The 27,620-nt window shown below is 43.5% G+C and overlaps 1 protein-coding gene across 5 annotated transcripts in view; it reads left to right on the plus strand.

Moving 5' to 3' along the window:
- Positions 1-27,620, plus strand: part of DCC (DCC netrin 1 receptor) — a 1,201,728-nt gene that overhangs the window by 573,321 nt on the left and 600,787 nt on the right. For all 5 annotated transcript variants that reach the window (XM_085629855.1, XM_085629864.1, XM_085629892.1 and 2 more), the window contains exon 4: positions 20,680-20,830. In XM_085629855.1, coding sequence (XP_085485981.1) covers positions 20,680-20,830 — 151 coding nt within the window. The remainder of the gene's footprint in view (positions 1-20,679; positions 20,831-27,620) is intronic.

Below are 27,620 nucleotides of genomic sequence, written 5' to 3' on the forward strand. Positions count from 1 at the left end.
TTCAACTTCCTCTTCCCGAACCTCATTTTTGTCAAATTCTCATACCTAAGGACATTTCAAAAAGACAATCCTTTTAGCAAGGGATTCAGGCTCTTCAATAGAAAAAGGTGATTCTTCCAGTTTCAGAGTGTGACCAAGGACTGGGGTTATACTTGATTCTCTAGTTAGTGATGAAGACGGATGGACACGTCTGTCCAGTTCTTTATCTGAAGGATCTGAACATGTTTGTCACCTATCTCTAGTTCAAGATGGTCTCCCTGCAGCATCTAATTCAGCTATTTTCAAAAGGGGAGTTAGAATTCTTAATTTAATGGTCCCATTCATCACAACTCACAGAGCTTTCATTGATTTACATTGTGCAACAATCTTTTCCAATTTGCAGTTCTTCGATTCAGTCTTTCTTCAATCCCAAATATCTTCACAATGGTACTGCCTCCAGTGGTGGCTCATCTCATTTGTTGGGTGTGCAGTTGTATCCATATCTGAATGATTGGTTAATTGTTACCTCCTCTTTTTCTAAGGCAGAGGAACATACAACATTAGTCTTTACCACTCTGAAGCCATTGTGATTTCTTTTCATCAGACAGATATCACAGCTGCTTCCAACACACCAAAAAACCTTTGAGAGGCTGTGCTGGACACTATACAAGCTTTTCTTTCAGAGCCAAGGCGACTGAAGCTTCTCTCATTTCGCCAGCAATTGCTTCAGATGAAGTTAACTCCAGCTCATCAATGGCTGAGGATTCAAGGGCACATGACCTCTTGCACAACTGTAGTCCTGTGATCCCGGTTTCACCTAACACCTCTGGCTCTGCATGTCCTTTCTCATGAGTCCCCTGAATCAAGGAATTATCAAACCCAGATTCCAGTCTCCCACTCCTTGTGTCAAGATCGTCAGTGGTTTTTTAACTCCAGAGAATCTTCAGAAGGGGTTTTCCATGTCGGAGCCACTTCCTCAGATTCTGCCTAAAGAAGTGAGTAGGTGGGGTTGATGTGCTGCTCCAGGGGAACAGGAGGCTCAAGGCACATGATATCATTTGGAGAGTCAGAATTCTTTAAACTGGAGGAAATTGGCAGTAATAGTGAGAGCTCTCCAGCACTTTGATCTGATTTTGGTAAATTCTCCTGTAATGGTCAGGACAGATAATCAAGTAGCCACGTCCTACATCATCGGACTGGGTCAAGGGCTCCATCTCTCCTCCTTTTGACAATGAGATATTTACCTAGACAGAAACCAATCTGTTGTCTTTAAGGTCGATTTACATTCCAGGGAGAAAAAAGCTCCACGTGGACAGCCTCAGTTGGAATCTTCCCTCCTACTGGATTTCCATCTCGTCGAAGCATTCCAATATGTAAAAGGTCATCAGGATCCTCAGACGATGGATCTCTTTGCTTCTCGACAAACTCCCTTCCTCGCTTCTGTTCTCAGGTAGCACGCAGGGAAGATTAGGGGGAGATGCCTTGACAGTCCCATGATCTCAGAAGCTTCTTAATGTGTTCCTTCCCATTCCCCTCCTGCAGAAGCTGCTTCAGAGGATTTGAAGGTAGGCAATGGAGGTGACCCTGACTGACTCCTATTAGCTGAGATGCCCATGGTTCTCTTTTCTAATACAGTCAGCAGTTCTTCCCCATCTGCCATTGCCTCTTAAGCCCACTCCTCTTTGCTTCTCAGCGTTAACTCACAAGCAGTTCTGTCAGTTGAGGTTGACAGCTTGAAGGTTGAGATGTCTGGGTTACAGCACCTAGGTTGTTTGAGGGAGGTGGCATTTGATAGCCAATCGACTAAAAAACCCTCTACTCTGAAATGTCATGCAAAACATTGGGTGCATTTTGCATCCTAATGCGAGAAATCCAATATAGATCCTTTTCCGGGAGATCCTTTTAAAACTCAAGATGTCTTACAATAGGGTTTTCCTATGGGGTTTTGCCCTTCCACTTAAGCTGCTAAGTGGGTGGCAATTTGGTCTTGCAGGGCTCTGCCAATTGACCTATTGTGTATTGTGTCTTTGGCCATTAAATGTTTGAAATTCTTTAGACTGCAAACACCTGGGGTTGATTGTCCAATTTCTTCTTGGGATTTACCATTGGTTTTGGAAGGGCTTCAAGGGGAACCTTGGGACCTATGGACTAAGCTGACATTTCATGGGTTTCTTTAAAACTGCTTTTTTGATTGCCATTGCTTCTACAAGAAGGTTATGGGAACTCACATCTTTGGTAATTTCCTATCTTAAGTTTTTTCCTGACAGGGTGGTACTCACTTTTAGTTTTTCATTTCTTAGACAATTTTCCCTCCGCCCTTGATGTGAGTAGAACCATGCTAATATTCCTGGACAATACTAAAGAGCTCAGAAAATCTTAGGCCCTTTTTGTCTCCTATAGTTCTCCCAATAATGAAAGAAAGATGCCATGGCTACAGTCAGCAGATGGGTTTAGCAAGTGTTAGAAATTGGGTTTCGGGTAGGCTAGGGTATGCACCCAAGCCAGGCAGAACCCACCACTCTATTCAGGGCAAGGGAGTTACACTGAAGATAACCCCTGCTCACCCCCTTGGTAGCTTCGCAGAGCAGTCAGGCTTATCCCAGGGGCAATGTGTAAAGCGCTTGTGCAACACACTCACACAGCAGCGACACACTAGGCACACCACAAAATAAACTCCACACAAGGTTATATAAAACAAGCCTTTGTATTATCCATAAAAACACATTAGAAAACAATCACATATACACACTGTGCCACCAGACACTTGGCATGACTTCACAGGTATTACATATATTGTTAGGCCAATCGGGCCACTGTCCTAACACCATCTCAGTTAGGGACCAGTAGCTACTGGTAATATTGCACTTTGCACAACCTGTTATGCATACATCTAGTCAGCAGTACACCTTAGTAAACACTTGCAGTAGGACACATATCATAAACCTCGTGCTAACAGGGGGCCTATCGCCACAGATATCCACATCAGTGCATAATCAGCAGTGCACTATAAATTGCTTATCAGAGTGCACACATCAATAAAATCACCATCACAGCACATAGGGTGCAGTATCCCTGCACACTTTTCTGGTAGTCTTCTGGGCCACCTGCCCGCCTACAACCAGAAATGTGGTAATCCTGAGCGGTTCCTCCCCACTTGGGGATTACTAACACTAATCCTCTTCCTCAGTGAGGAGTGGGGGGGCCGCCGTCTAGGTTTACCCCAAGATGCTCAAAACACCACAATGCCCCCGAACAGCAGGTGGGACTGCAGTTGCCCGCAACCATGTGGTGCAGCTGTGATAGGGCCAGAAACGCGTCAGATTCAGGCAGGGAATCGGGGACCTCCATCGAGGTTCCACTCTGTCCCCTAGCGTTCCTTCGCAATGCCCCCCGTAGGTTCACGGGTTCACTCGGGGAGCAGCCTGCCAACTCACGGTGCCGTCCTTGCTCCTGGCTCACCTTTGTGCCACAGAATGGCTGGCAGGCCACGAGAGCACCTTGGTCGGGTCTCGCCGGGCCGCTGCAGCTAGAGGGATGCAACGCTCTCCTCTTCCAGAAGAGCTCCTCATGCTGGACCACGCCCCCGGTGGGCGGGACCCGGAGCGAAGTCTCCGTCAACCCTGCTCCGCCTTGCACTCTTCTGTGGACGGGGCACATGGGAGCCCACAAGGCTCCAGTTTCCCTCTTCAGTCAGGCCAGTAGGCAGCTGGGCCCACAAAGCTGACCCCTGGCCACCTGTGCCAGAAGTTTTACAGTAGGAAGGCGATAGAGAGAGGGAGAGCACTTCCTACCTCAGCTCCCCCATCTCTTCACTGGCACACACAAGGCACGAGCAGCGCTGCATGTGCTAGTTCTAAGACTTCCTGCCACAGCTCTCCTCACTCGTCTCCCAGTAGGAGCAGCCCACTCCTTGCACTCTTCTCCGCGCTCACCAGATGCTGTAACTGAGTAGAAAGCGCAAAGTCCAAAGTGCTCACCACACTCTGGGTTAAACCACCCAGTTCAAGCCCGAAGTCATGGGAGACAACAGGGGCACACCAGCAAAGAGTCCCTAGGGAGGCCAGCACAAGGATTTCTTTAGGCAAAGTGGTAGTCCCTCCCCTAGCCCAAAAAGGTAGCAGATCAGCACTTTCTGCAGTCCAGTTCCATGGTGGTTCCTCCTGGTCTCACGTACTGTCTTCTGCACCAAGCAAGCTCCAAAGACATGGGGTCACAGCCCCAGTACTTATAGGGCATATGTCATATGACATTGTTCTCCCCTGGCCCAGGGCTCTGAGCCCAGTCTAAACTAGTTCTGGGGGGCACTTAAAAATCTCCTTACAGTGCACAACACTCCCCATTGTAAGTGTAAGCCCTGGCCCCAGGCACATCACAGGGGGGTGGAGCTATATTTGTGGAAGGCAGGCACAGCCCTATTCAGGTGCAGGTGCTACTCCTCCAACCACTCCAAATGCAGACCAGCCCTATTCAGCCAAGAGCTGACTCATCCAGACTCACTGGAACCACTGCACCTCCCCAGCCCCTGTCACTTCAAGGCCAGACAGTCAATACACAAAAGGCAGGCACAAAGACACATAGCACACAGATATGCCTACTCCTAAAAGTGGCGTTTATAAAATAGTGATAATAAATCCACAAACACCAATACTCAGCATTTATCACCACTATTCCAAACATACCAAACTTGATCACGCTACCCCTCGCATGTCAGGAATTACCACTGAAGCACATATCAGGGAATCCACAACTCATTCCTATGAGGGGGCAGCCTCACAGAAGTGAGAAACCAAATAGGCTGTTTGTCACTACCAGGACATGCTACACAGTTAAGGCACATGCCCTACCTTTTACCTACACCGCACCCTGCCCATAGGGCTAGCTAGGGCCTACCTTAGGGGTGACTGATATGTAGTTAAAGGGGAGTCACAGATATGGCAACCACTTTATGTGCCACGTCACAGTCGCAGTAAACTGCACACGCATGCCCTTCAGTGGAAGAGGCCTGAGACAGGTTTGAAAGGCTACTTTGGTGGGGTGCGCAAGCAGTGCTGCAAGACCACCAGTAGAATTTAATTTACTGGCACTGGGTATGTGGGATACCACTTTACAAGGGACTGACAGGTAAATTAAATATGCTAAACAGGTTTAGACCAATCTTACCAAGTTTACCATAGAGAGCACATACACTTTAGCACTAATCAGTAGTGATAAAGTGTCCAGAGTCCTAAAACCACCAACAACAGGTCAGAAAAAATACAGAAGGAAGGCAAAACATTCTGGGGTGACCCTGCAAAAAGGGCCAAGTCCAACGGCAAGCACTAACTTAGCCTTATTCTTCAGTCGGGGAGAAAGTTCCGTCTTCTGTTTTAGCCAAATCAACTTTAGCCTTGGCTGCCTCCTGTGCAGAGAAAGGGGTGTGTTCTTAGAAGACATATGCAGAGCAGCCACATGGGCAACCTCTTCTGTCACAATGTGAATTTGCAATTGTTTTCTCACGTTTTTGTTAATTTTGGAGCCTTAATGTTGAAGACAGGAATGAAGTAATTTCTAAGTACATGATTGTTGAACAGCATATCATTTTATCTGCCTTTATTGGCTTTGGTATATCCTGCATGGTTGGTACTGGGACAAGGAGGACCACACATAGGGGTAATGAGTCTTTCACTTACCAGTAACCTTCATTATCCATAGGATAGTCTGCCTTGTCGCAGTAAATTCCCATCCTCACTCTCATTGCCTGTGGCACAATTTTATAAGCTTGGTTATGAACAGGAAGCGAGTGGGGTCGGAGGGATTATTAGTGTGTGCATAATGCTTGTTGTCCGTTTGTGATTGGCTTGTACAAGCGATCCATGTGGGAGGCGGGGGACCTCGATGGTTAGTACTTGGAGGGGGAGGATCATTCTAAGGGTAATGAAGATTATCAGCATGTAAAATGGTAATTTCCACCAGTCATTCACCTAGCTTAATTGTTTTCTAAAAAGTGGATTCTCTCAGCTATAACATTCTGTAAGTTTTTCTAATATTGATGCACCCTGGTACAATGTCTCAGTTTACAGGATATTATATTTCTTACTCCATCATTGCAATACTGTTTTACCTATTTGTCTAGTGTCCCACCCAATAGCATTCCATGAATAAACCCCTGCCCAAAGGTTGCCTCTAAAATTGTTTCTCTTCATCCACCCTAGAACTCTGTCTTTCCTGTGTGCAACATTTCTTAGAAGGTGGCATCCCATCACTGAGGACCTGCTCTCTAGCACTTACAGAACACTGCTTAGTGATGCACTCCACTGGCAGTATAATTTTCCTCTGGCTCACACTGCTGGGTTAACACCAATCTGAGTGGAACTCATTTGGGGGGGAAATGCACGAAAAGGAGTACTGCTCCCTTCTACTGACAAAGGACGTTTATCATATGTTACAACAATGTTGGAGGATACAGCTGGCTATATTTTAGGTGGTGTTTCCAAAGTCCAATAACTGGTCTCCATGAGAACCCGCTATTGCCTCTTGCCAAATGCGGGGTGGCTATCTATGTGCTACACTCCCCTATTTATTGCAAGTTTATAATACCCCTACCCACTTCTGCTTGATAACCTGTCAATTGTCGTGGACTGTTAAGGTAGTAAGGATACATCTGAACAGCCCATTTCACTGCCCGCCCCAGCAGAGAAGAAACTATTTGTGTAATTATGTTCCATGCAGTTGTTTCTACCCTATGCCATGGAATACTGCCTTTCTACTTGGCAGTATTTCCACACTAAACTAGTCTGTGCATTTGAAGGCTTTTTTACCCATCTTATTCTAGAAGGAGTGAGCTGCTGTCATCATGTTCTTAAATCAACAAGAGAATGTCTCTATAAGTGACTATACATGGTCTGTGAGCATCCAGAACCAGCCAATCTTAAATAAGCTTCTTGATGAAAGGTATCACTAATTGCAAGGAGCAAGGTGGATATTTTGGTTGAGCTGTTAACATTTTTGGCCAAAAAGAATGCCCTACCTCTCAACGGAGCACAACTTGGACTTGGTGACCTGTGTTTACTAGATGAGCGTAGGCATACAAAAACCAAGAACACACACCACATTCTGTCTGAAAATGTGGATAAGTTACATAAATGTCACCAGATAATGTGATTACAAATGCTTTTGTATCACAAAATCTTTGAGAGTCCATTGCTCGAGGCTTAATGTCAAATGATAGGCGATGGCTCAGCAAGCCTCTGACAAATGCTTACACACAGCTGAGGTGTAGTATGAAACACTGTAAAAACACAAATTACCATCAGCATGGATGCTGCACTTGCTACGGATCCATTGGTTGTCCTCCACCTCTGATGCCTGTTTATTCAATGGTGACAGCTACCCTGCGAATTGAATGTCGTTGTCAGCATGGTGCTTATGGGCCTTTAACGCGACAACAGATGTAGGTACATGCTTGAGTTCTCCTCACACTCAATTACAGCTGAACACCTGTATTGACTCATCTGAACGGCCCTTTAACAGTGTGAACACTTGGGGTTCATCTCATCCACGAAAGATGCATATGGTGTGCTGAGTTTAACAAAACTGAGCTGAATTGTTCACATTGCCGTCATTGCCTGATAGTGGTCACTTCAATGAGACAAAAAAATAAATACCTGGACTTTAATTGCATGCTGTGGATGTTTTCATCCTATTTAGAAATAGAGGCAGAAGGATAGACATCTCTGAAATATACAGAAATTAGAGGTCTCTTCTGACTTTATGCTCTTCTGCAAATTAAGTGCTCTATTTTTATTAACAGTTTTATTATTTTATTAAAGCAAAGGTTGCAGCCCAAGTTGTATCAGAGGCTCACAGTTCTCAACTACCTAAAAGGTGTATAAAAATACAATTTAACACAAAATGTGATTACCAGTGCATGTACACTTCCGACTACCAAGTGCTATGCTCAAAATAGATAACGCAGCAGGATCAGGGAAGGCGCAATTGACAACGATGGCTAGATGTTAATTTGATCAAATATTCAGTCCACGGTTTCCACAGTCTTGGAGGGAGGGATTGCCACAGCAAAGGTAGGTATGCAGGACCGGAGTATGTGGGTTATCAAGTTTCAGCAAATGGAGTCATCAACATCTATAAGACGAAGTGTTGGAAGACTGATGGGGTTGAATGTTCAAATGTAATGTAAAGTAGGAAAAATTTATTTAGCATTGCCCCAGTGATTCGGAGATATTGGGGCTTATTTACAAGCCCCTTGCGCCACTTTTTCCCTTATTAAAAGTGACGCACCAGCAGCGCAAGGGGCTTGTAAATAAGCCCCACTGTTCTGTACACTGGTAATAGTTCTTTAGTCTCTTCAAGGGTTTAGAGATAAACTAGTGGGTGTTCACTCACTTGGTGCCCCACTCACTTGGTGCCCCCATAACACCCAAACTTCGATGTACTATCATCCTAGCCCAAGATCTGGACCTCCTTATCCTCACAGAAACGTGCCTCAACGACTCCTCTGGCCCTATCCTTGACGTATTAGTCCCTCCTAGTCACAACATTATCAGACTCAACCGAGTTAGGAAATTGGGAGGTGGCATTGCCTGTATCTTCCGCAACTCTATCACAGCAAAACAGTCCCCTTCAGCTAATCTCTTCTCCTGTGAATACCTTTGCATAGATATCACTAGCACACACTTATGCAGCCTTCACATCTTCTAACACCCCCAGGTGATAACCTCCATCTAATCGAACAAGTTATGGAAACCATCTCCTCCAACCGGGGCTGACACTCCCCCCAGATCTTCCTTGGTGACTTCAATCTCCACTGTAATGACCCCCACGATCAGGCTGTCACACCCCTCAAAAACTTCCTTACCAACCTGTCTCTCACCCAACTCTGCAACAGCCCCACTCACAACTTAGGCTTGACACTGGATCTCATCATCTCTAACCCCAACTCCATTCATCTCGAATCCATTCTTCCCTGTGACTGGTCTGACCATTATTTTATCAACTTCCTGATACCTGAAAGTTGGAACTACAAATCTGCTCAACCACTCTAACTAAAACACTGGAAAAGACCGGTCCATAACACAAGCGTTAATGAGCTCATAGAACGCTGCAATCTCTCCCTTCTGCCGCCTTCTAACATGATTGACGTTCACGACCTCACCGACCACTATAACACCATGCTATCTGCCATGAATGATGCGGCCCCCCTTCAACTAAAAAGAATTCCCATAAAAGACTCCAAACCGTGGTTCAATGACAGACTAAATGCGGACAGACATAGTCTTAGACTAGCTGAACGCAAGTGGAGATCCTCTCCCTCCACGGATCTTCTAAAAACTCTAAGATCCCAAAGAAGTAGATACAACAAACTAATTAGAACGGTGAAAGACAACTTCTTCAAACACCAACTTGACATAGCCAAAAATCTCCTGAAACGACTTTTCGAACTCATTTAATCACAATCCAACAACACCTCTACCCACTCCCAGCACCCCGCTCGCCCGCAACCAAACTGCGATGCAGTGGCTGAATTATTCCTCGAAAAGACGAATAAAATCGAATCAGTCCTAAGGTCTGCTGCACTCACTCTCTCGTCCTCTCCGGACTCCTCTGTCTCCACACCCCTGCCCTCGCCTCAGGGTCTCTCACTCAAAAACAATGCCTCATGGAGTCATTTCACTCCCCTCAATGACTTTACCATCCTCAACATTCTCTCTACCCTCAAACCCTCAAATTACTTCAATGACCCCCTCCCCCCTAACTTTTTTAAAGAAATGATAGGGTCACTAGCACCACTCTGGTCCAAAAAGCATCAATGCCTCACTTTTTTCAAGGTGACAACTACTGCCCGATCACAAACATACCGACCCTGGCGAAACTTCTGGAGAAATGTGTTCATGAACAACACCACAAACACATTGAGCAATTCCAGCTTCTCGACCTATTCCAATCGGGTTTCCGCAGTGGCCACAGCACCGAAATGGCCATCACTCACATTGTGGATGACGCTCTCACTTTACTTGACCAAAATGAAACCTGCCTTTTAATTCTGCTCGATCTCTCATCGGCATTTGACACTGTCAAACATGACAATCCACTCTTCCTCTTGGAACGCAGAATGGGGCTCTCAGGCACAGTCCTTAAATGATTTGCCTCTTTCCTCAACAACAGTACACAAAGAGTCAAATCCAACCAGTCTCTCTTCAACCCAAGTCCCTGCACACTTGGTGTCACCCAAGGATCCTCACTCTACCCCACTCTCTTCAACCTTTTCCTGCAACCACTGACTGTAATTCTTAACGCCTCCAACATCCAATATCACATGTATGCGGATGACACCCAACTCTACATGAAAATCTCCTCCCACGAGGACATCAAATCTCTCAAGAGAACCCTTCTCAAAACCCTTAACTGGCTGACCTCCAACCATCTCAAATTAAACGCCCGCAAGACAGAATTCCTCCTCATTGCACCCACTAGGCAAACCCCCACTGTGTTGCAATTTCTCTGTAACCTCACCGCCCTCAACTGCACACCTCACAGCCTTGACTCCACTAAATCACTGGGAGTTGTGCTAGACAAAAACCTAAACATGTAAGACCACATCAGATCATCGACCAAAGGAGCGAACTCTTAACTCTGCATCCTAAGAAAATTCAAACCCTACCTTCCCTAAGATGACTTTAAATCGGCAGTGCAAGCACTTGTCATTTCCAGACTAGAATACGGTAGTGCGACTCTTTGCGGTCTGCCAAAACTCAGTTTAGCACCTATCAGAGCATCTCTAAATGCTGCCCCTAGACTCATCACAGTTTCTAAGAAGACCAATCACATTTCACCAGACCTGAAATCACTCAATTGGCTTCCCTTTGAAGCTAGGATACAAATAAAAATCGCATGTATGACCCATGGAGCACTACACTTCAACACCCCACACTACCTGTCAAACAAACTGGAACGTTTGGGTGGCTCCAGGTCCACAAGGAGCACCGGCACACTGCTGCTCAAGCCCAAGAAATTTTATACACTTACAATTGTACATTCTCTGGCATCGCCCCGAGAATCTGGAACTCCCTTCCAGTGGGAACAAGACTGATTCCCTCTACTCTTGCCTTCAAAAGGGAAGTCAAAACTCTACTACTGAACAAACTCTTCTAATGATCATTGCGCTGAACCTGATGCTGTGCTCCTATTGCCTCTAAGTGATTGTATTTTGTCTGGTTTGCTCTTGATGTGTATTGCCCTACTTGTCGCTCTCACCCATCCTGCTTCCTTTGCACTCCCCAATTTCATCTTGCCCCTGTTGTATATTGTCCCACTTTTTCCATGATTTCTCTCACCTAGCTGTTTTCCTTTGTCTACCTAAACCTATGTAAAGTGCTCTGATATCCATCTGGGTCATGTTCGCGCTATACAAAACTTAAAATAAATAAATAAAACTTCACCTTCATAACCGGCACGTTCCCCGAAGACTGGAAACGCCCCTCCTCAAGAAGCCTTCCACAGATCCGATGGACCTCAAGACTACAGACTCATCTCTCTCCTCCCCTTCGCAGCCAAATTCACCAAGAAGATCATCAACATCCAGCTCACGAACTTCATAGAATCCAACTCGATCCTCGACACCTCCCAATCTGGATTCTGCAGCAACCACAGCACCGAAACCGCCCTTCTAGCTGGTGGCCCTCATCCAACCAGACCTCTCAGCAGCCTTCAACACCGCCTCCCACCGCACACTAACCGCCAGCCTTCACAACGCCGACATACAGGGAACTGCCCTAGACTGGATCCGCTCCTTCGTCAACAGCCGAACCCAAAGAATCAGACTCCTGTTCTTCTTCTCCGAGCCCACAGAGATCAGCTGCGGAGTAGCCCAAGGATCTTCGCTCAGCCTCACGCTCTTCAACACCTACATGGCTCCCCTCGCTACCATCATCAGGAAGCAGGGACTCAGCATAGTATCCTAGGCAGACTACACCCAGCTCATCCTCTCACTCATGAAGGAACCCAAAAACACCAGACACAGCTTACAGGAAGGAAAGAAAGACGTCACATCCCGGATGAGCAGCAGCTGCCTGAAGCTCAACTCAGAGAAAATGGAAGTCCTCATCCTCGGATCCACCCCCTCCGCATGACCCACCACCCTCGGCAACCCTCCCACACCCACAGACCACGCTCACAACGTCGGCATCATACTCAACTACTCCCTCACCATGAACCGACAGATAAACACTGTTTCTTCAACATGCTTCAATACCCTCCGCATCCTCCGCAAGACCGTCAAATGAATCTCCCCCGAATCCAGAAAATCTGTCACCCATGCACTCATAGCCAGCAGACTGGACTATGGGAATGCCCTCTATGCCAGGATCAACAAATCTCTACTCCTCAAACTCCAGACCATCCAGAACACCGCAGCCAGACTCGTCCTCAGCATCCCACAACAAGACCTCATCACCCAGTACCTGCAAGACCTCCACTGGCTCCCCATCTAAAAGAGAGTGACCTTCTAGCTTCTCACTCACACCTAAAATCCCTCCACAACACCTCAATGAAAGAATTTCCTTCTATGCACCCAAGAGAAACCTCCGCTCCGCTGACCTTGCCCTTGCCGAAATCCCACGCATCCGCAGAGCCAGAACAGGAGGAAGAGCCTTCTCCTACCACGCAGCCAAGACCATGAATAAACTCCCCATCAGCATCAGATGAACCCCCACTCTGCAAGCATTCAGGAAGAGCCTCAAGACCTGGCTCTTCGGATGAGACGGAGCTGCATGAACCCCCCCCCCTTTCCCCAGCACCTTGAGACCCTCACGGGTGAGTAGTACGCTTCACAAATCCCTGATTGATTGATTGATTGATTGATTGAAATAAGGTAGCCAGAATGTGTACTAGATATCCATCTAATAATTCATTCTGTGTATGTTTCTTTTGTATGTATTCATATTATACATTTAACCCATCCATTATTTAGTGTGTGTGTTGTGGGGATCTCCAGTGATGCACTATGCATACCTTAGCTACTACTGCAGAGATGGAGAACGACCATCTCCACTGGGGAGTGGCTCCTATGATGTCTGTTGTATCACATAACAGCGCCAATTTAACCAATGGAGCAATGCTGATGTTGCTAACATTGAACATGGACCTCGGTACAGAGGACCAATAATAACTGATTGATAGGCATTCCCATAGTAAGTGAAGAAGGGTGTCTTTGTGTGGGAACCATCTCCAACATAGCGCATCATGGGTGAGATGTACTTGGAGAGGGGTCTAGTACCAGTCCCTGACATATTAAAGAAAGTGACCCCAAGTCTAGATCCCGTAACGCTTCTTTCATGCTGCAAAATCTGACTACTCACTTTCAGTGTAGTCAAATTGAACGTTCTACTGTCATCGTTGCCGTAGTGCATTTAGTTGCTAATTGGAGAATATGTTTTGTATGTTGGTTTCATATAGCCATTGTATTAATCTACATTGTTGGTCTATATCCGAATATATGCCAGTATTGGGGAGGTGGAAAGTACATTTGTCCTGGACCAGTCTTTTCCAAGAATAGTGAGAACCTTGTGTTGCCAGTATTCTGCAGGATTCAGATTATTCTCATTGTGTATTTCCTGTAGTAATTTGATCTAGTCCCCCATCATCATGTTTTCGCCTCAAAGCATACCCGCTGAAGCCCACGTTTGTCATCTATACCAACTATTAAGAGACGAGCATTACCCAAACTAGGGCCGAGGTGTGGATCAGTTGTTCTATTTTCAGTTTTTATGAATTGTTTTCCATGCCAAAACAGTGGTTCAAAGTCATTAGGTAAGTTATCTATACACAAGACAAGTCTATTCTATTTGGGCCCATAATGGGAAGTGCTCTTAATCATAGAAGTTCTGTCAGCCTTCCACTCAATATTTCTCAGAAAAAGACTGGAGCTGCCCCCCTTCATAACACAGGTTGGCGAGATTACAATAAAAGTATCGAATTTGTGCAGCAACAGATACTCAAAGCATTTTGGGCCTGATGTAGGTGGCTAAATACTGGTTGGTAACCCCGAAATTCGGTAAATTTCAGGGTTACCGACCGGTATTTAGCCATTCCTAATGTAGGTGATGATTCGGTAAATACCGAATCGGTATTTACCGAATCTGTATTTACCGAATCGGTAAATGCAATGTAGAAAGCACATAAAAGAGTGATTATGTGCTTTAATAATTCGTTAATTACCACCAACTTCAAGTTGGTGGTAATTAACGAATTCCTTTAAAAATTCACTTTTTAATTTTTTTTTAAGTGCCATGTGGCACACATCCATGCCCTTAGGGCATGTATGTGCGCCACATGTGCACACAGGCACATTTCAGGGGTGCAACAGGGTGTCCTTTGGACACCCTGGCACCCTTGAAATACCTTCCGGTATTACCGATTCGATAATACCGAATCGCTAATACAGAATGGCTTTACATTCATTCCTATGGGCCTCCAAGCTCATAGGAATGAATGGGTAGGTATTCCTTATTACCGAATCTGCATTACCGATTCGGTAATAAGGAATAATAAGGAATTGGTATTTTTTACTGATTCATTAGCAACATAAGAAATACTGATTTCTTAATACCGAATCTGTAAAATTCGGTATTAAGAATTCGGTATTTATGGATTATCTACATCTGGCCCGTTATGTTATTTATTTGAGCTAGAGAGCTTAATATATTTCAGATTTTTTTTTTAAATTGAGATTTTTTTAGAATGAGTTATGAGATATTTCCTTAGGGGACAATAGTGAAAGAGTGTACTTTCTTTGTGAATAGTCAGGAATGCGATGCAAACCAACCAGGTGAGAGGAACTATGGGTATCAGTGTATGCAAATCATTTCTTGAAGAAAATCAAGTAATGGAACACATGAGGAGGGCACATGCATTGAACCAGCAAAAAATGTATTCCAGAACGTATTGAGAAGGTAAAAACAATATCTGAAATTTGCTGTTAACCCCTTCTGTGCCACGCCCTTTCCCCCTCCTGTGCCGGGCGTTACATTAGTGGGTGGGGTTCATGACGAGATAGTCTCGTCATTGGCACAGCGCGACCGTGCTCCATGACGAGACTATCTCGTCATGGGCACTGAAGAGGTTAAGCACACCACCATACCACCCTATATAAATCCAAAATTAAAGGGGAAATTATATGTGGGCGCTCGTACACTTCTGCTGCTCTTTTCCTATTGATGGTCTGCTCTAAACTGGCAAAGAGGGGGCACAGGATAAATGAACTGTCTGTAATTTTCTGTGCATCCGATGTATCGTATACCTTATTATGGAGATTGAGAACTGTCTGCATGATGTTTGCACTATTATTATGCCTGCACGTTCGGCAGGTTTTGTTTGTTATTATAAAAATGGTTACTGATGCAACTACTATCCTGATGTGTATACAGATCATAGTAGGGCTTACGCCCTTCAGAATGCAAAATAACCTAATAAAATCTGCTATTAAAAAAAACAAATGAACTGTCGGTAATTTAATCTGTCACTGACCAATAAGAAAACAAACACACTTCACATACGTATGAGAAACAGTAGTACTACTGGCAATGAATTCACCGGGTGACACAAACACACAGTGGGAGCCGCAAATGATTGAATGTGTGTTCACACACATTCAATCATTTGTGGCTCCCACTGTGTGTGTGTGTCACTCAGTAAATTCATTGCCAGTAGTACTACTGTTTCTCATACGTATATGAAGTGTGACTTTTTTTCTTGTGATATTTGAGTACGTGTAATGCCAATACATATCATCCAACCAAACTCTATCTCCATAACTCCTTGAAGTGCTGCTCACTTCCATATGTCCCCTAAATATCCCCAAATATGTACATTAATTGAGGATACTTGAGAGCACTCCAGGGTTCACTCATATTCCTAGTAAATTTGAATGCACAATGAGCATAAATATACAACCCAAAAGCGTATAACACCCAGCCGCGGTCCGTGCTGGTAACAGCAGTGAGGCGGTGGGGCCGCTTGCGGGGGGATTTCGAGGGCCGATGCCGAGGGAAAATTAATTATGTATTTAATTTTCTCTCAGCATTTTCCCTTGAAATCCCTCTCCACACGGCCCCACCGATGTTACCTGCATGGACCACGGCTGATAACACTGCGCCCGTTTTTAAACATAAATGTCCAAGTATTTGATAAGGAACATGCCAACTTATACCATAAGTGTAGTGCATTAAGCAGCTTGTTAGATTTAACCAACCACTGGCATTTCAGCAGCACAGAAAGATGCCACATTTCTCTAACTAACTGCTCACAGCTGGCATGAGCTCACCCACAACGTGCACCCAGTGAGGCAGGTATGCTGTACAGGTGCATATGCAGTGATATCACATGAAACGTCCAGCAGAATTTGCACTTTTTCACACCTCTAACCCTATGGAAAAACAACCTTTTTTTACTTGTTTCAGCAGTTCAAGAGTTCTATTACACTGGCAAAACATCCAAAACATGTCTGTTTCAGCACATTAATGTTAGTAGCTACCTTTTTAAAATGGAGGCTATTGTTTTTTTCTGTGTCTCACTCTCTTGTAGTTGTGCAGACCTTTCAGTGAACACAGCATTCAGTCTTTAAAGGGCAGGTTCATTCTTGGTTACTGGCTAATTGGAACATCTGACTTTAGAACTCATCCATGTGTTGGGCAAGCCTTCTTTGAAGCTGTGGCAATCATTTGGATACTTCATGTCCAATTGGACTGCCATTCGCAACTCAAAATACTAGAATAAACAACAGAATAGATTTATTAACAAGAAGTCTAGGTGGGCAAAAATTCATGCAAGTTGTGTTTTAATAGAAAGCAAAGCTTTATTCACAATAATATATAGATTGTGTTTTAGCAATGATAATAGAAAAAACAATAAAATGTTGCAAATACTGCTTCGCGAGTCCTATGCAGCCTTTTTATGTACTTCTTTGTTTTATTTATTTCATATGTTATAATGCCTGGAAAGTGCATTTGGTCCACTTAAGACTAGCTTATGATAACGTTCTACAATACATTTGGTTAGTAAATGCTTTTGGAAGAGGGAGCAGATCTGGTGGCAGAAGAAAGGGTGTGTATAGAGCTAGTGTGGAGATAGAGGTAGGATAAATCCAAATTCTCCTGAACATGCTGCCAGTTATTAAGGACATAGAAGAAGTCTTTGGATGAAAGCCATTGGTACCTTTGACATATGTGTCTGTGGTTCCCTTTTCAGGGTTGTTTATGTTCATGGTTGAAGTCGGAGGGCAATGACCTGTTCTCAAAATGTAATGCTCTATGTTATAACTAGGGTTTGTTCCTAGTTCGTTCTTAAATAGAACATTTTGAACCTGCCGTGGCCCATTTTGCTGACTGGGTTCCAAATAGAGAACACTGAAAATATGAATATGTTCAAAGGTTTCATAATTAAGCTTATCCAACTCACTAATGCATTCGAGCTACATGATATGTGATCTTTCCTGAAGAAGTAGGAGGTAGAAGATGGTGTAAAGACAGTTATCGCAGTACGGATCAAAGTTAATTTTGCACTTCGAAAAAAGATTTACTCATATTAATTTTTTTGTATTTTTGGTGAGTAAATCTACTCAGAAGAGCTGGGAGCAGGCTGAGCGTGAATGTTCAAGGGCTAGAATAAATAATGAGTTTGTGAACACCCATAATTTTCGAGGATTCTGGATAGTCACAAGGTTATCCCCAAATGCTTTTAATGTTAACATTGGTTGCAAATTTAAAACTGAAAAAATAAGATTCGCCAAGGAACAAAACTTAGAAATGGCATTTGTTCTTTTTACTATGGACTTTGCAAACATTTTCTTAGCGCACGCTTTGATACTTGCAACTGTAACAGGTTTCCATGCGAATCTATGGAACATTTTGTCAACCCCATGAAAGTCATACATATCAACCCAGCATGATCTTAAGATCATCACTTTCTTTAAGATGAGAGTCCTATGTGTCTTTGTAATACTCACTCTTAACACCCTGAATGCATTTAAATCTCGCCTTACATTATGGGCTGATACCAGGCATTTTTCAATGCAATGTCAATGTTTAAGCATGCTCTCTCTGATTCCCATTTTTGATGGTGTATTCCTGATCTTGATTTTAAATATCTAGATCACATCCCCTAAAGCGTACCCCTGTTCTGTGAGTCTGCAAATGGTGTAGCCTTTGAATATTTCAGTTATCAGCAGTAGCCATGTCTAGCGCAGTCTCTCTATTACATGGGTCTCCAACGAGTAGCTCGGGAGCTACTGGTAGCTCGCCAGTACCGTCAAAGTAGCTCTCTGAGGTGAAGTCAAGCCCTGTTTCAATTTCAGAGTAGGTGCCTATTAAAGAAGGCAGCACTGATCACCTCAAGACGCTAAGAGTGACAGCCAGCCAAACTTATCACAGTAACTCATACTAATACTCAAACACACACTGTGCCAGCTTATAGGACCTGCTACATGACAGTCTGTATCCAATCTCAATATAATTAAGCCACAATGAGATTGACCATGTTACAGTCCCTCCTTTATTAGTCACAACATGTGTGTGAACAGTGCACCATCAAAAAAGTATGGCAGCGGTAGCCTGAGCTGTAATCAGTGCTGACCCACCAAAGTGCGGGACTGCAGGAGTCAGAGTGAAAATGTGTCAGTTAGATGCATGATCAGCTCAAGACCTGAGGAGAACAGGGTATGATCCAGACCAGAGAAAATTAAGAGATTCATCAACCTTCATGTGTGTGCCCATAATAAACACTTTTGCTTCCTGAAACTATGCCTGGTGCCAAGAACCGCCAAATATATATGCTAGCCCCATCATAAGAGTGTTATATTTGGCATAAGTGTGTCCATTCTTGACATAATATTACCAATGGCATAATTATGGTCATCCTTGACTATTTTAGTATTTGTGGTCTAGTTATGGTATGCTGGTAGCCATCATAGACCTACTCTGAGCATGACTGGCCTATATGTACCTATTCCTGGCATAACAATGGTCATGACTGATATGTGGTCTTATCCTTGATCCTTCTGGTTTCCAGCCTTGGCACAACTGTGGCCCTAGTTTAATGGTGGGCATTACTGGCATAATCCAGGCATCCGTGGTGCTATGGTGAGCATCCATTATGATATAATGGGGTAACCCACAATTGTCCACGGACCTGGGTAAGGATTGGTATAGGAAACAACGGTCCTAGACTTCTTTAAAGCTGCAATTCAGTTACGAAAAACACAAAGGCACAAAATATCGCTCCAATAGTGACTGTTTATTATTTTGTTACTTTTATAACAGATCACCATATTCAATGCTCCAAATAGAGAAAGAGGTTGCTCCAAGGGGAGTTTGAAAAGGGAAAGTGCTTGTGAGGTAGGACAGACATAAAGGAGGGGAATCCAAAAGGCAAATTCAATAACCAATCAATTACACATTTGGTATCCTTAGTAAAACTGGTCTTGGTTCATAGTTGCACCAGTTTTACAGATAGGCCAGTGCCTTATGGATTTACAAATTTTCATTTCATGATTTTCTGATGATGCACAGAGAACATTCATCTGTGAAAAGGCAGGCTGGGATGATATCAGGTACAGGCCCACTGGGGGAGAGTGTCGACGTTTCGACCTTGGTGCAATGAGGGTATTTTATATCCTCTGCAGGCGGGTCTTCCTGTAATACCTCGGAATTCAAAGTAGTCTGTCCATATGAGGCATTTGTACATGGGAGTACATGATGATAATGACAAGCTGAGGTTTTGAGACTGTGCATTTCTCAAAAATTGAAAACCGATAATTTAAAGGCAGTTTTAGTTTTCAAAAATGGGGTTTCTTCTGGAAAATTGAGTTTGTTTGCCCACAGTGGAAAGTAGTATTAGATTGAAAAATGTGCATTTTCAGAAACTGGTGAATGATAATTCAAGCTGAACTGGGGAGACGCACTGCTGTGCTTATGTCCTTTGTGCCACTGGGCATGTCAAGATTTGAATGTTACTTCATAAGTCAAGGGGAGGCATTTAATATTGAAGAACGTTTCCCCAGCATTTCTGCTGGTAACCGCACTTGGTATACTTGGGTGGTAACTACTGAAAATCTTGCTTTGGGTAGTCATAGTATAGTCACTATTTTACAGCTATAACATTTGGTAGTAGCTCGGTATGACTTTCCATGAGCAAAAGTAGCTCTCACTACAGAAAAGGTTGGAGACCCCTGCTCTATTAGGTATTATTTTACGTTGTGCACCAACCACATGTTCATCGCCCTATAGTAATGATGAATTTAACTTCGGTTCAGTCAATCTTACAATTAGCATTTTGCCTCAAACCAGTGATCTAATGTTACATTTGAAATTTATCAGCCAATGAAATGAAAGCATCAAATATCTGATTGATGACACTGCCCTCCGGCAACTCCTGTCTTCTTCCAAGCAAAAATTGATTGACTGGTTCAGGAAAATTATGCGTTTTGCATAGATCATGTCATCTATGAAAGAACTGAGAAGAATAATCTTTGAAATTCTTGCAGTGCCTAGAGTAATTTATCTAATGTACAGATAACATGATATGTGGCACTACACATATGCATAGTGAAGTTTTAGTGCATAGCAATGCTCCGTTTTCCAAAAGTGCGCTCAGACAGGCAAGATATTCTGTTTGTAACTACACATGTTTATTGTTCTTTTCTATATTTCACAGAATCTGGGTTACATAGGCAACAAATCTTTCTGCAAAGACCAACAAATGTTTTAGCAATTGAAGGGCAAGATGCAGTAATGGAGTGCTCCGTGTCTGGATTTCCCACGCCGAGTATAATGTGGATGTTTGGAGATGAAGTTATTCCAACAAGGTATATCAATAATATAATTAATATAATTTTTAGATTGTTACAGATAGCATGTACCATCTTATTAAAAAATAAATTGCAAACATGAGCAATGAACAAAACGAGCACTACATGTGGATCCAATGAATCCCAATAGGTTATACACAATGTTCCCTGTAATTTTTTTTTTTTTTTTTTGCTGTGGGGCAATGGAGTGTCTATGTGCACACTTTTCTGAGATGTGTGCGCAACTGAGTCATAACAGGAGTGAGCGTACTGCCTCTAAAAAAGTTGAAAGGCAATACCTCCCTTTTGTTTTTGGATAAAATGGTAGGAGGGGTGCAGGGCCTAAAGATTTCTTTTTAAATAAGTGCTACGATGCAGCCATTGTTGGCAGCATCATGTCTCTCTCTCTCTGTTTTTTTGTGTTATGGCTAGTGCAGGGGGCAACATGGACAGCAAGAGGAGAGAGGGAGGGAGCAAGCAAAAATACGGACAGCGGTAAGGGGCAGGCACGAACACGGACGGCATTTGGGGACAAGCAAGTAACAGCACTGTGAGTGGGAGGTAGAAAGCAACAACACAGACAGCTGGAAGAAAGTGAGAGAGAGCAAGCTATAACATTAATATCAGGTGGGGGTTTGGGGATGATAAAGCAACTAGACAGACAGCAAGAGGGGGAGAAGTACATGAAGGAGCCAGATGTAAAAGACCCACTCTGGTAGAGTGTTTAAACCTATAAATAAATGAAGCACTTAAAAAAATGAGCAGTGGAAGTAATGCATCAATACTCCAAGGGAGAGGCAAACAAAGGAAGAGGAAGGAAACTTATGGCAGCTGACCAATAAGATGCAAGCAAAGGTGAGTGACAAAGAAGTCAACCAATGGTAACTAATAGGTGGCCTCCAAGCCCACTGTATGTAAAACAAAAGATCGTGCATGTTCTGTCCTAGGCAAAACCTAAATAAATGGTAACATTTTCCAGTGCTCATATAAAGCCGTCCAAGGTACTTAGACCAGGGTTGCACTATTATAAAATTGTGGAAAGAAAATTGTTTCCTGGTGTGTTAGCTAAAAAGGATCAACCCATATAAACCAGAAGCACAACTCCTTGACTGCACATGGTTGTTAAATGAAAATTCAACTTTCAGCATATTAATGGAAATGAAAACGGTGGACATTGAAGAAAGGGATAACAAGAACAAGGGTAAGATATGCAAAGGCATTTTGTGTCCACAAAAGGTCTGATTTGCACTATCATTTTGTTTGCGACCTTCAAACATACCTTTTGGTATGTAGCAAATCCAAATTTCAATACAGTAGCACGTTATCAAATCGCAATTTGGGTTTGCGACTAAATACCGAAATACCAATTTCGAATGGGATAGAATACTTTTTTGCAACCAAAATCAGGTTCAAAACATTAATAGTTTACTGACTACACAAATGTCACAATAACCCTTCGTGAATGTTGACAAAAACATTTCTTAGAGTATGCAGTGGTCCCCTCCCTACTCCGAAACCGGTCCCAAGTTGCTTGTTTCTGGTCCAGGAAAGACATGGCTTGGCAGTTCGGGCTGGACTGTTCTCATGAGCCACAGGGTCAAGACTGATTTGCATATAGCTCTGTCTGAACTGGGGTGGTGAAGTGAGCTAAAGAACGATGATGGATTCAACCCAGATATGTGACTGGGGGTGAGTGTCTGAAAAGTTTCAGTGCTCAGTCCATCATTCTCCTTGTGTTTGCTTTGTTTGCCCTAAGTTGGCAGGGTATCCCCAGACGTGGGTCCCTTTCTCATTTTGCCACTGGATTCAAGCTAGGCTGGCTGATGAGGGCTCTTAGCCGAACCCGGTCCCAGGATGCTTGTTTCTGGTCCAGGGAAGACATGGCTTGGCAGTTCAGGCTGGACTGTTCCCATGAGCCACAGGGTCAAGGCTGATTTGTATATAGATGTGTCTGAACTGGGGTGGCGAAGTGAGCCAAAGAACGATGATAGATTCAACCCAGATCTGTGACTGGGGGTGAGTGTCTGAAAAGTCTCTGCTCTCCGTCCATCATCCCCTTGTGTTTGCTTGGCTCGCCCTAAGTTGGCAGGGTATGCCCAGACGTGGGTCCCTTGCTCACTTTGCCACTGGATTCAAGCTAGCCGGGCTGATGAGGGCTGTTAGCCCAAAACCGGTCCCAGGATGCTTGTTTCTGGTCCAGGGAAGACATGGCTTGGCAGTTCGGGCTGGACTGTTCCTATGAGGCACAGACTGATTTGCATATAGCTGTGTCTGAACTGGGGTGATGAAGTGAGATAAATAATGTTGATGGATTCAACCCAGATCTGTGACTGAAAAGTTTCAGCGCTCCTTCCAACATCTCCTTGTGTTTGTTTAGTACATTTGAACCAAGATATTTAGGAAAAGTACGTTTTTGGTGTCATTTAACTGCCACCACTTAGTGCAGTGCTTCCCCAACCTTTTAGAACCACAACCTACTTTTTAGTACGACAAAGTTTCACAGCACAGCTAGCTTTAATGGACATGAGGTGGGCGATTTGTTAATGTGACTAAAGAATGGTGTCTTAGCGCATTTTCATTTACCAAGAGCACATTTCTATTGAAAGGGTCACTAAATTTACACAGACATACAGTTTTGAACTGTTTTGCAAATAAATGATAATGTGTGGAAATTGGGGTTCAGTTAATATTTATTATTTGAGGGTGTTGCTTTGATCTGATCCTATTAAAATCTTAATTATACAGAAATGTGTTTTATTTTTTCTTTCACAGCTGCATACAGTTTATTTACAGGTAGTCTCATGCTTGTTGTGTGCTACACAAAAAGGACATCATACAGTCATTCCATTTTCACACTTCATGTACTCCAGCATGATTGGCACATCAGTCACATTGCTATTCTTTCTCTGACGGCAAAGTGAGAGGAGTTTGAAAACACCTGTTCTGTGTAAAAAAAAACATAGACAGCAAACAACATAACCTGTCTTTTAACCTACGTGTTTGAAGCGTGCAGCAAACTTGACAAGATACACATAGAATTCAAAGGCATCTTTATTTACAGCTTGGACGCATAAATAAAGGTTCGGAAACACGGGGCTAGAGCTAAAATTAAAAGAGTGTCTGTAAACTGTATGTAGAAATGTAGAAACAGAGTATAGTCTCTGCTGAAATAAGTAACTGTTTGTAATGTGTTAATACTTTTGATTTACTGTGTTGTGCTTAATTCAATTCTAGCCTTCTCTGTAGCACAACAGAGAAATGAAACAGCCCACAGTAATCGGCCTCCAAAGGAGTCAAATATGGTCCATTCTGCTGTGCTTTAGCTAAAGCCAGCCAGTTACCCCTGCCCTGAGTTGTCCTTTTTAGGTCTCGCCTGACCCAGCGCATGCGCTGGTCTGGCGAGACTTATTGAGAGGGCTCCAAAAAGTGCTACCAGGCCAGCCTAGAGCTACAGTACATGTGCGCGGGCGTGCGTGTCGCGCTTCACCGCGATTACTTTCACTTTCGCGACTGCACGGGCGCTTGCCATAGCCAATAGGTCTTGCTTTTGGGATCTTATAAGTATTTAGTTATGCAACTGTTGCATAGCTAAACACTTCTAAGGTCCCAAAGGCGAGACCTATTGGCTATGCAAATGCTTGTTATTGTAGGTGCCCGTATCTTTGTTTGTTTTCAGACGCCCATAAAGAGCTCTCTTGCTGATTAGCAGAAGGACTCTTTGCAATGCGCGCTATAGAGGGCCCTCTGTGCGGCGATAAATAACAATGTGCATGGCCGCCCAGGTGGGCACTCTAGAGGGAACAGTGGTTATACATAGATATTTTGAACTGAAAGCACAGGAAGTGAGCAAGAATAAATGATCTGAAAGGCGTTATGAGTGACATATGAAACTAAGATAACTTACATTCAGAGATTCACAACACACCAGATGCTAATTCCCCACTTCCCACCAAACACCCTGGAGAATTCCCACTACCTTTGGCTGGCCAACAGAGAAAACACTCCACCCATTTGTTATTCAGATTATGCCATCTCGAAGTATCCAGAATACTTTTCTGAGAGAAAAATGGTGTGATCCCTAATGACTGCCACCACCCCAGATGTTAGATCCTCTCTGCATTGGTAGAAGGGGCAAGTATGAAAGCTACCTTTTGTCCTGTCCTGTGAGAACTCGGCAGAGTTAGATGAGTGTTTATAGTTGTGTACAAATGGGAAAATGCGTGTTTAGTCACACATTACTCCAATTTACATGCATTTTGTGTGTTTCAGTGATACCCCATTGGAAATGAGTTATATTATTGATGTGGCATAAAAAACACATTTCAGCACAAAAACATATTGCCCTATTACCACCAAAAAGCTGTTGGTAACCCTGTGGGAACTGTGAGTTGTTACCACACATTTTAGTGATTCCTTTGTGAGAAACACAAAATTAACAGGAATACGAAGAGTTAGCATTATTATCATTACATCGTAAGACTCCCCCACATATGGCCACAGAATTACAAGTAAATCTTTTAGATTTTCAAATGCAAACCATCCAACTATGCCAGACCACAACCACATCTGGCCCAAAGGTTGTCATTTATAGATATTTCTTTGAAAAGAAAGGTGTAACTTCAGGATCTGTAAAAATCTTTTATTGTGCTAGTGAAGATCGGTGGATTTCAGCCTCCACAAAGAGAAATGCTTCATTGAACCTAGAATGTGTCGATCTTCACTAACACAACAATAGGCATTAGATGGGCTCCACAACCCGTCCTCGGCTCAGGTGAACGCGGTTGAGAGGAATCTGTCTCTCCATATATATATTTGTAGGTATAATTAGACCCTAGTTTCCACAGGAAAATCGTTTTTTTGACACCGTTTGCTGAATCTTCATGAAATTTCCAAAATTAGTGTGAGACTCAGTTCAGCTGCTATGTTGAACGGTTCGGGGTGATTTATCAAGCGGGGGGCAAGAAAAAGGGAGGGTTCCAAAACACTTGTTCCCATGTGAATTCCCAGAGGCATGTAAGACATGACTACAGCTGGAAGGGCTGGATGGAATTACACCAAATTTGGCAGAAAGCTAGCTCTTGGTCCAGAAAAACCATTTGTGTTATTTGGTGTAAATCGTTTCAGCAGTTGCGGAGATATTAAAGGAAAACCAAATTTGTATATCTAGAGGCAAGGATCCTCTGCAAAGCTTACCAATCTCATGAAGCGATCTGATTAGTTGCTAACTAGGAAGTGTTGGCAGCCATTTTTGGACTCGGACTCAGCCAAGTTCCAAAGAAAAATATAAAAAAAAGAGAAGGGGGCAGGGTCGAAATACCCTGACCACCTATGCCAACGACTGCACGGCCACCTCCTGGAGTATTAATGGCCCTGGGGACCGCCACTCCTCTAAGGCTGGCTCCCTGTGTTCCACGGGCCCAGCCCCAGAACATAGCTGTGTGCTCTCACTTGGCGGGAGCTTTGACAGCTCCTGTCAAGCAAGAGCAAACTGTAAGTCCACTCCCAGTGGACAGGAGCGGGAAAACTGCTCCCACAATGCCCCCCTCAACTTGTATAATTTATAAAGCAGAGTCCATAGTTCTTCCTTTTAATTACCCTGAGTATAAAAATGCCCAACATCATATGCAAGCTCTGCTTATTTGGCACAGCCCCGTGTTCCTTAGTAGAATGCAAATATCTTCCCGCCTTTTCCCATGTTGATTAACAGTTTACCAAAAGGTCTCCAATTGCTTTTCCCGCCGATTTTGGGATTCTTGATGCAGAGGAATACGTGGACATCTCCACCAAACAAACAAGCACTTACATCATATAGATAGGAGGAAGTACCCTTGTTTAGTGGAAATTCACCTCTTTGTAGTCTCGTCATCTTTTTTTGACGAGGACTCATGTTATCACAGATTTGTGGATGAAGACACTGCAAGAACAATCGCATTGCCGATCATACATGCCCACAAGATCACTGGAGACATTATCTCTTGGTCCTTTACGCAGCTGTAGTGTAGATTATGCACTATACATTTACCCAATGAGGTAACACTTACTAATTAACCATCAGAAAGTACTCCAGTTGGAAAAAATAAGATTCCATTCTGGCCCTGATGCTCAATTCACAGAAATTAAACCTCAACGGGAAGCACTTACAAATATAAGCACAGCAGGTGCCCCAGTTGATGCTCCAATTCTGTAAAGCACAAATGATCCTTACTTCTTGAGCTTGGCAAAAGCAAAGCAATTGTGTTTCCTCCCGTAATCCATGTTGAAACACAATCTGAAAGCCTTAATGGAGGGGAATGCATCATTGAGAGCAGAGGCCATGGTTCTCCCTTTTGGTTGCCCAAGTATGCAAATGCCCAAAATCATCTGCAAGGACAGTCTATTTGGTCCGCCCTGTTTTCCTTAGTAGTAGTAATAATTGTCTTCCCACCTTACCCACGCTGATGGACAGCTTACCAAAAGGCCTCCTAACACTTTTCCCAACAATTTTGCAGCTGCGTTCTTGATGCAGAGGAATTTTGAAGTAATCACCACCAAACAAAAACACACTTACTTCATGTAGTTAGAAGGAAGTATCCTTGTTTGGTGGATAGGCCCCTCTTTGTAGTCTTATCCTGTTCTGTAGATGAAGATTCATGTTATCACAGATTTGTGGACCAAGACGCTTGAGGGGCAATCACATTGCTGAAATTACATGCACACAAGGTCTATTGGAGATATTTCCTCGTGGTCCATTACACAGCTGTAGTTTAGAATATGGACTAGCTATTACCCAATGAGGTAGCATCTACTAATTAACCAGTAGAAAAAATAC

The sequence above is a fragment of the Triturus cristatus genome, chromosome 2_1 (assembly GCF_964204655.1).
Source record: "Triturus cristatus chromosome 2_1, aTriCri1.1, whole genome shotgun sequence".
In the NCBI taxonomy this organism is placed as follows: domain Eukaryota; kingdom Metazoa; phylum Chordata; class Amphibia; order Caudata; family Salamandridae; genus Triturus; species Triturus cristatus.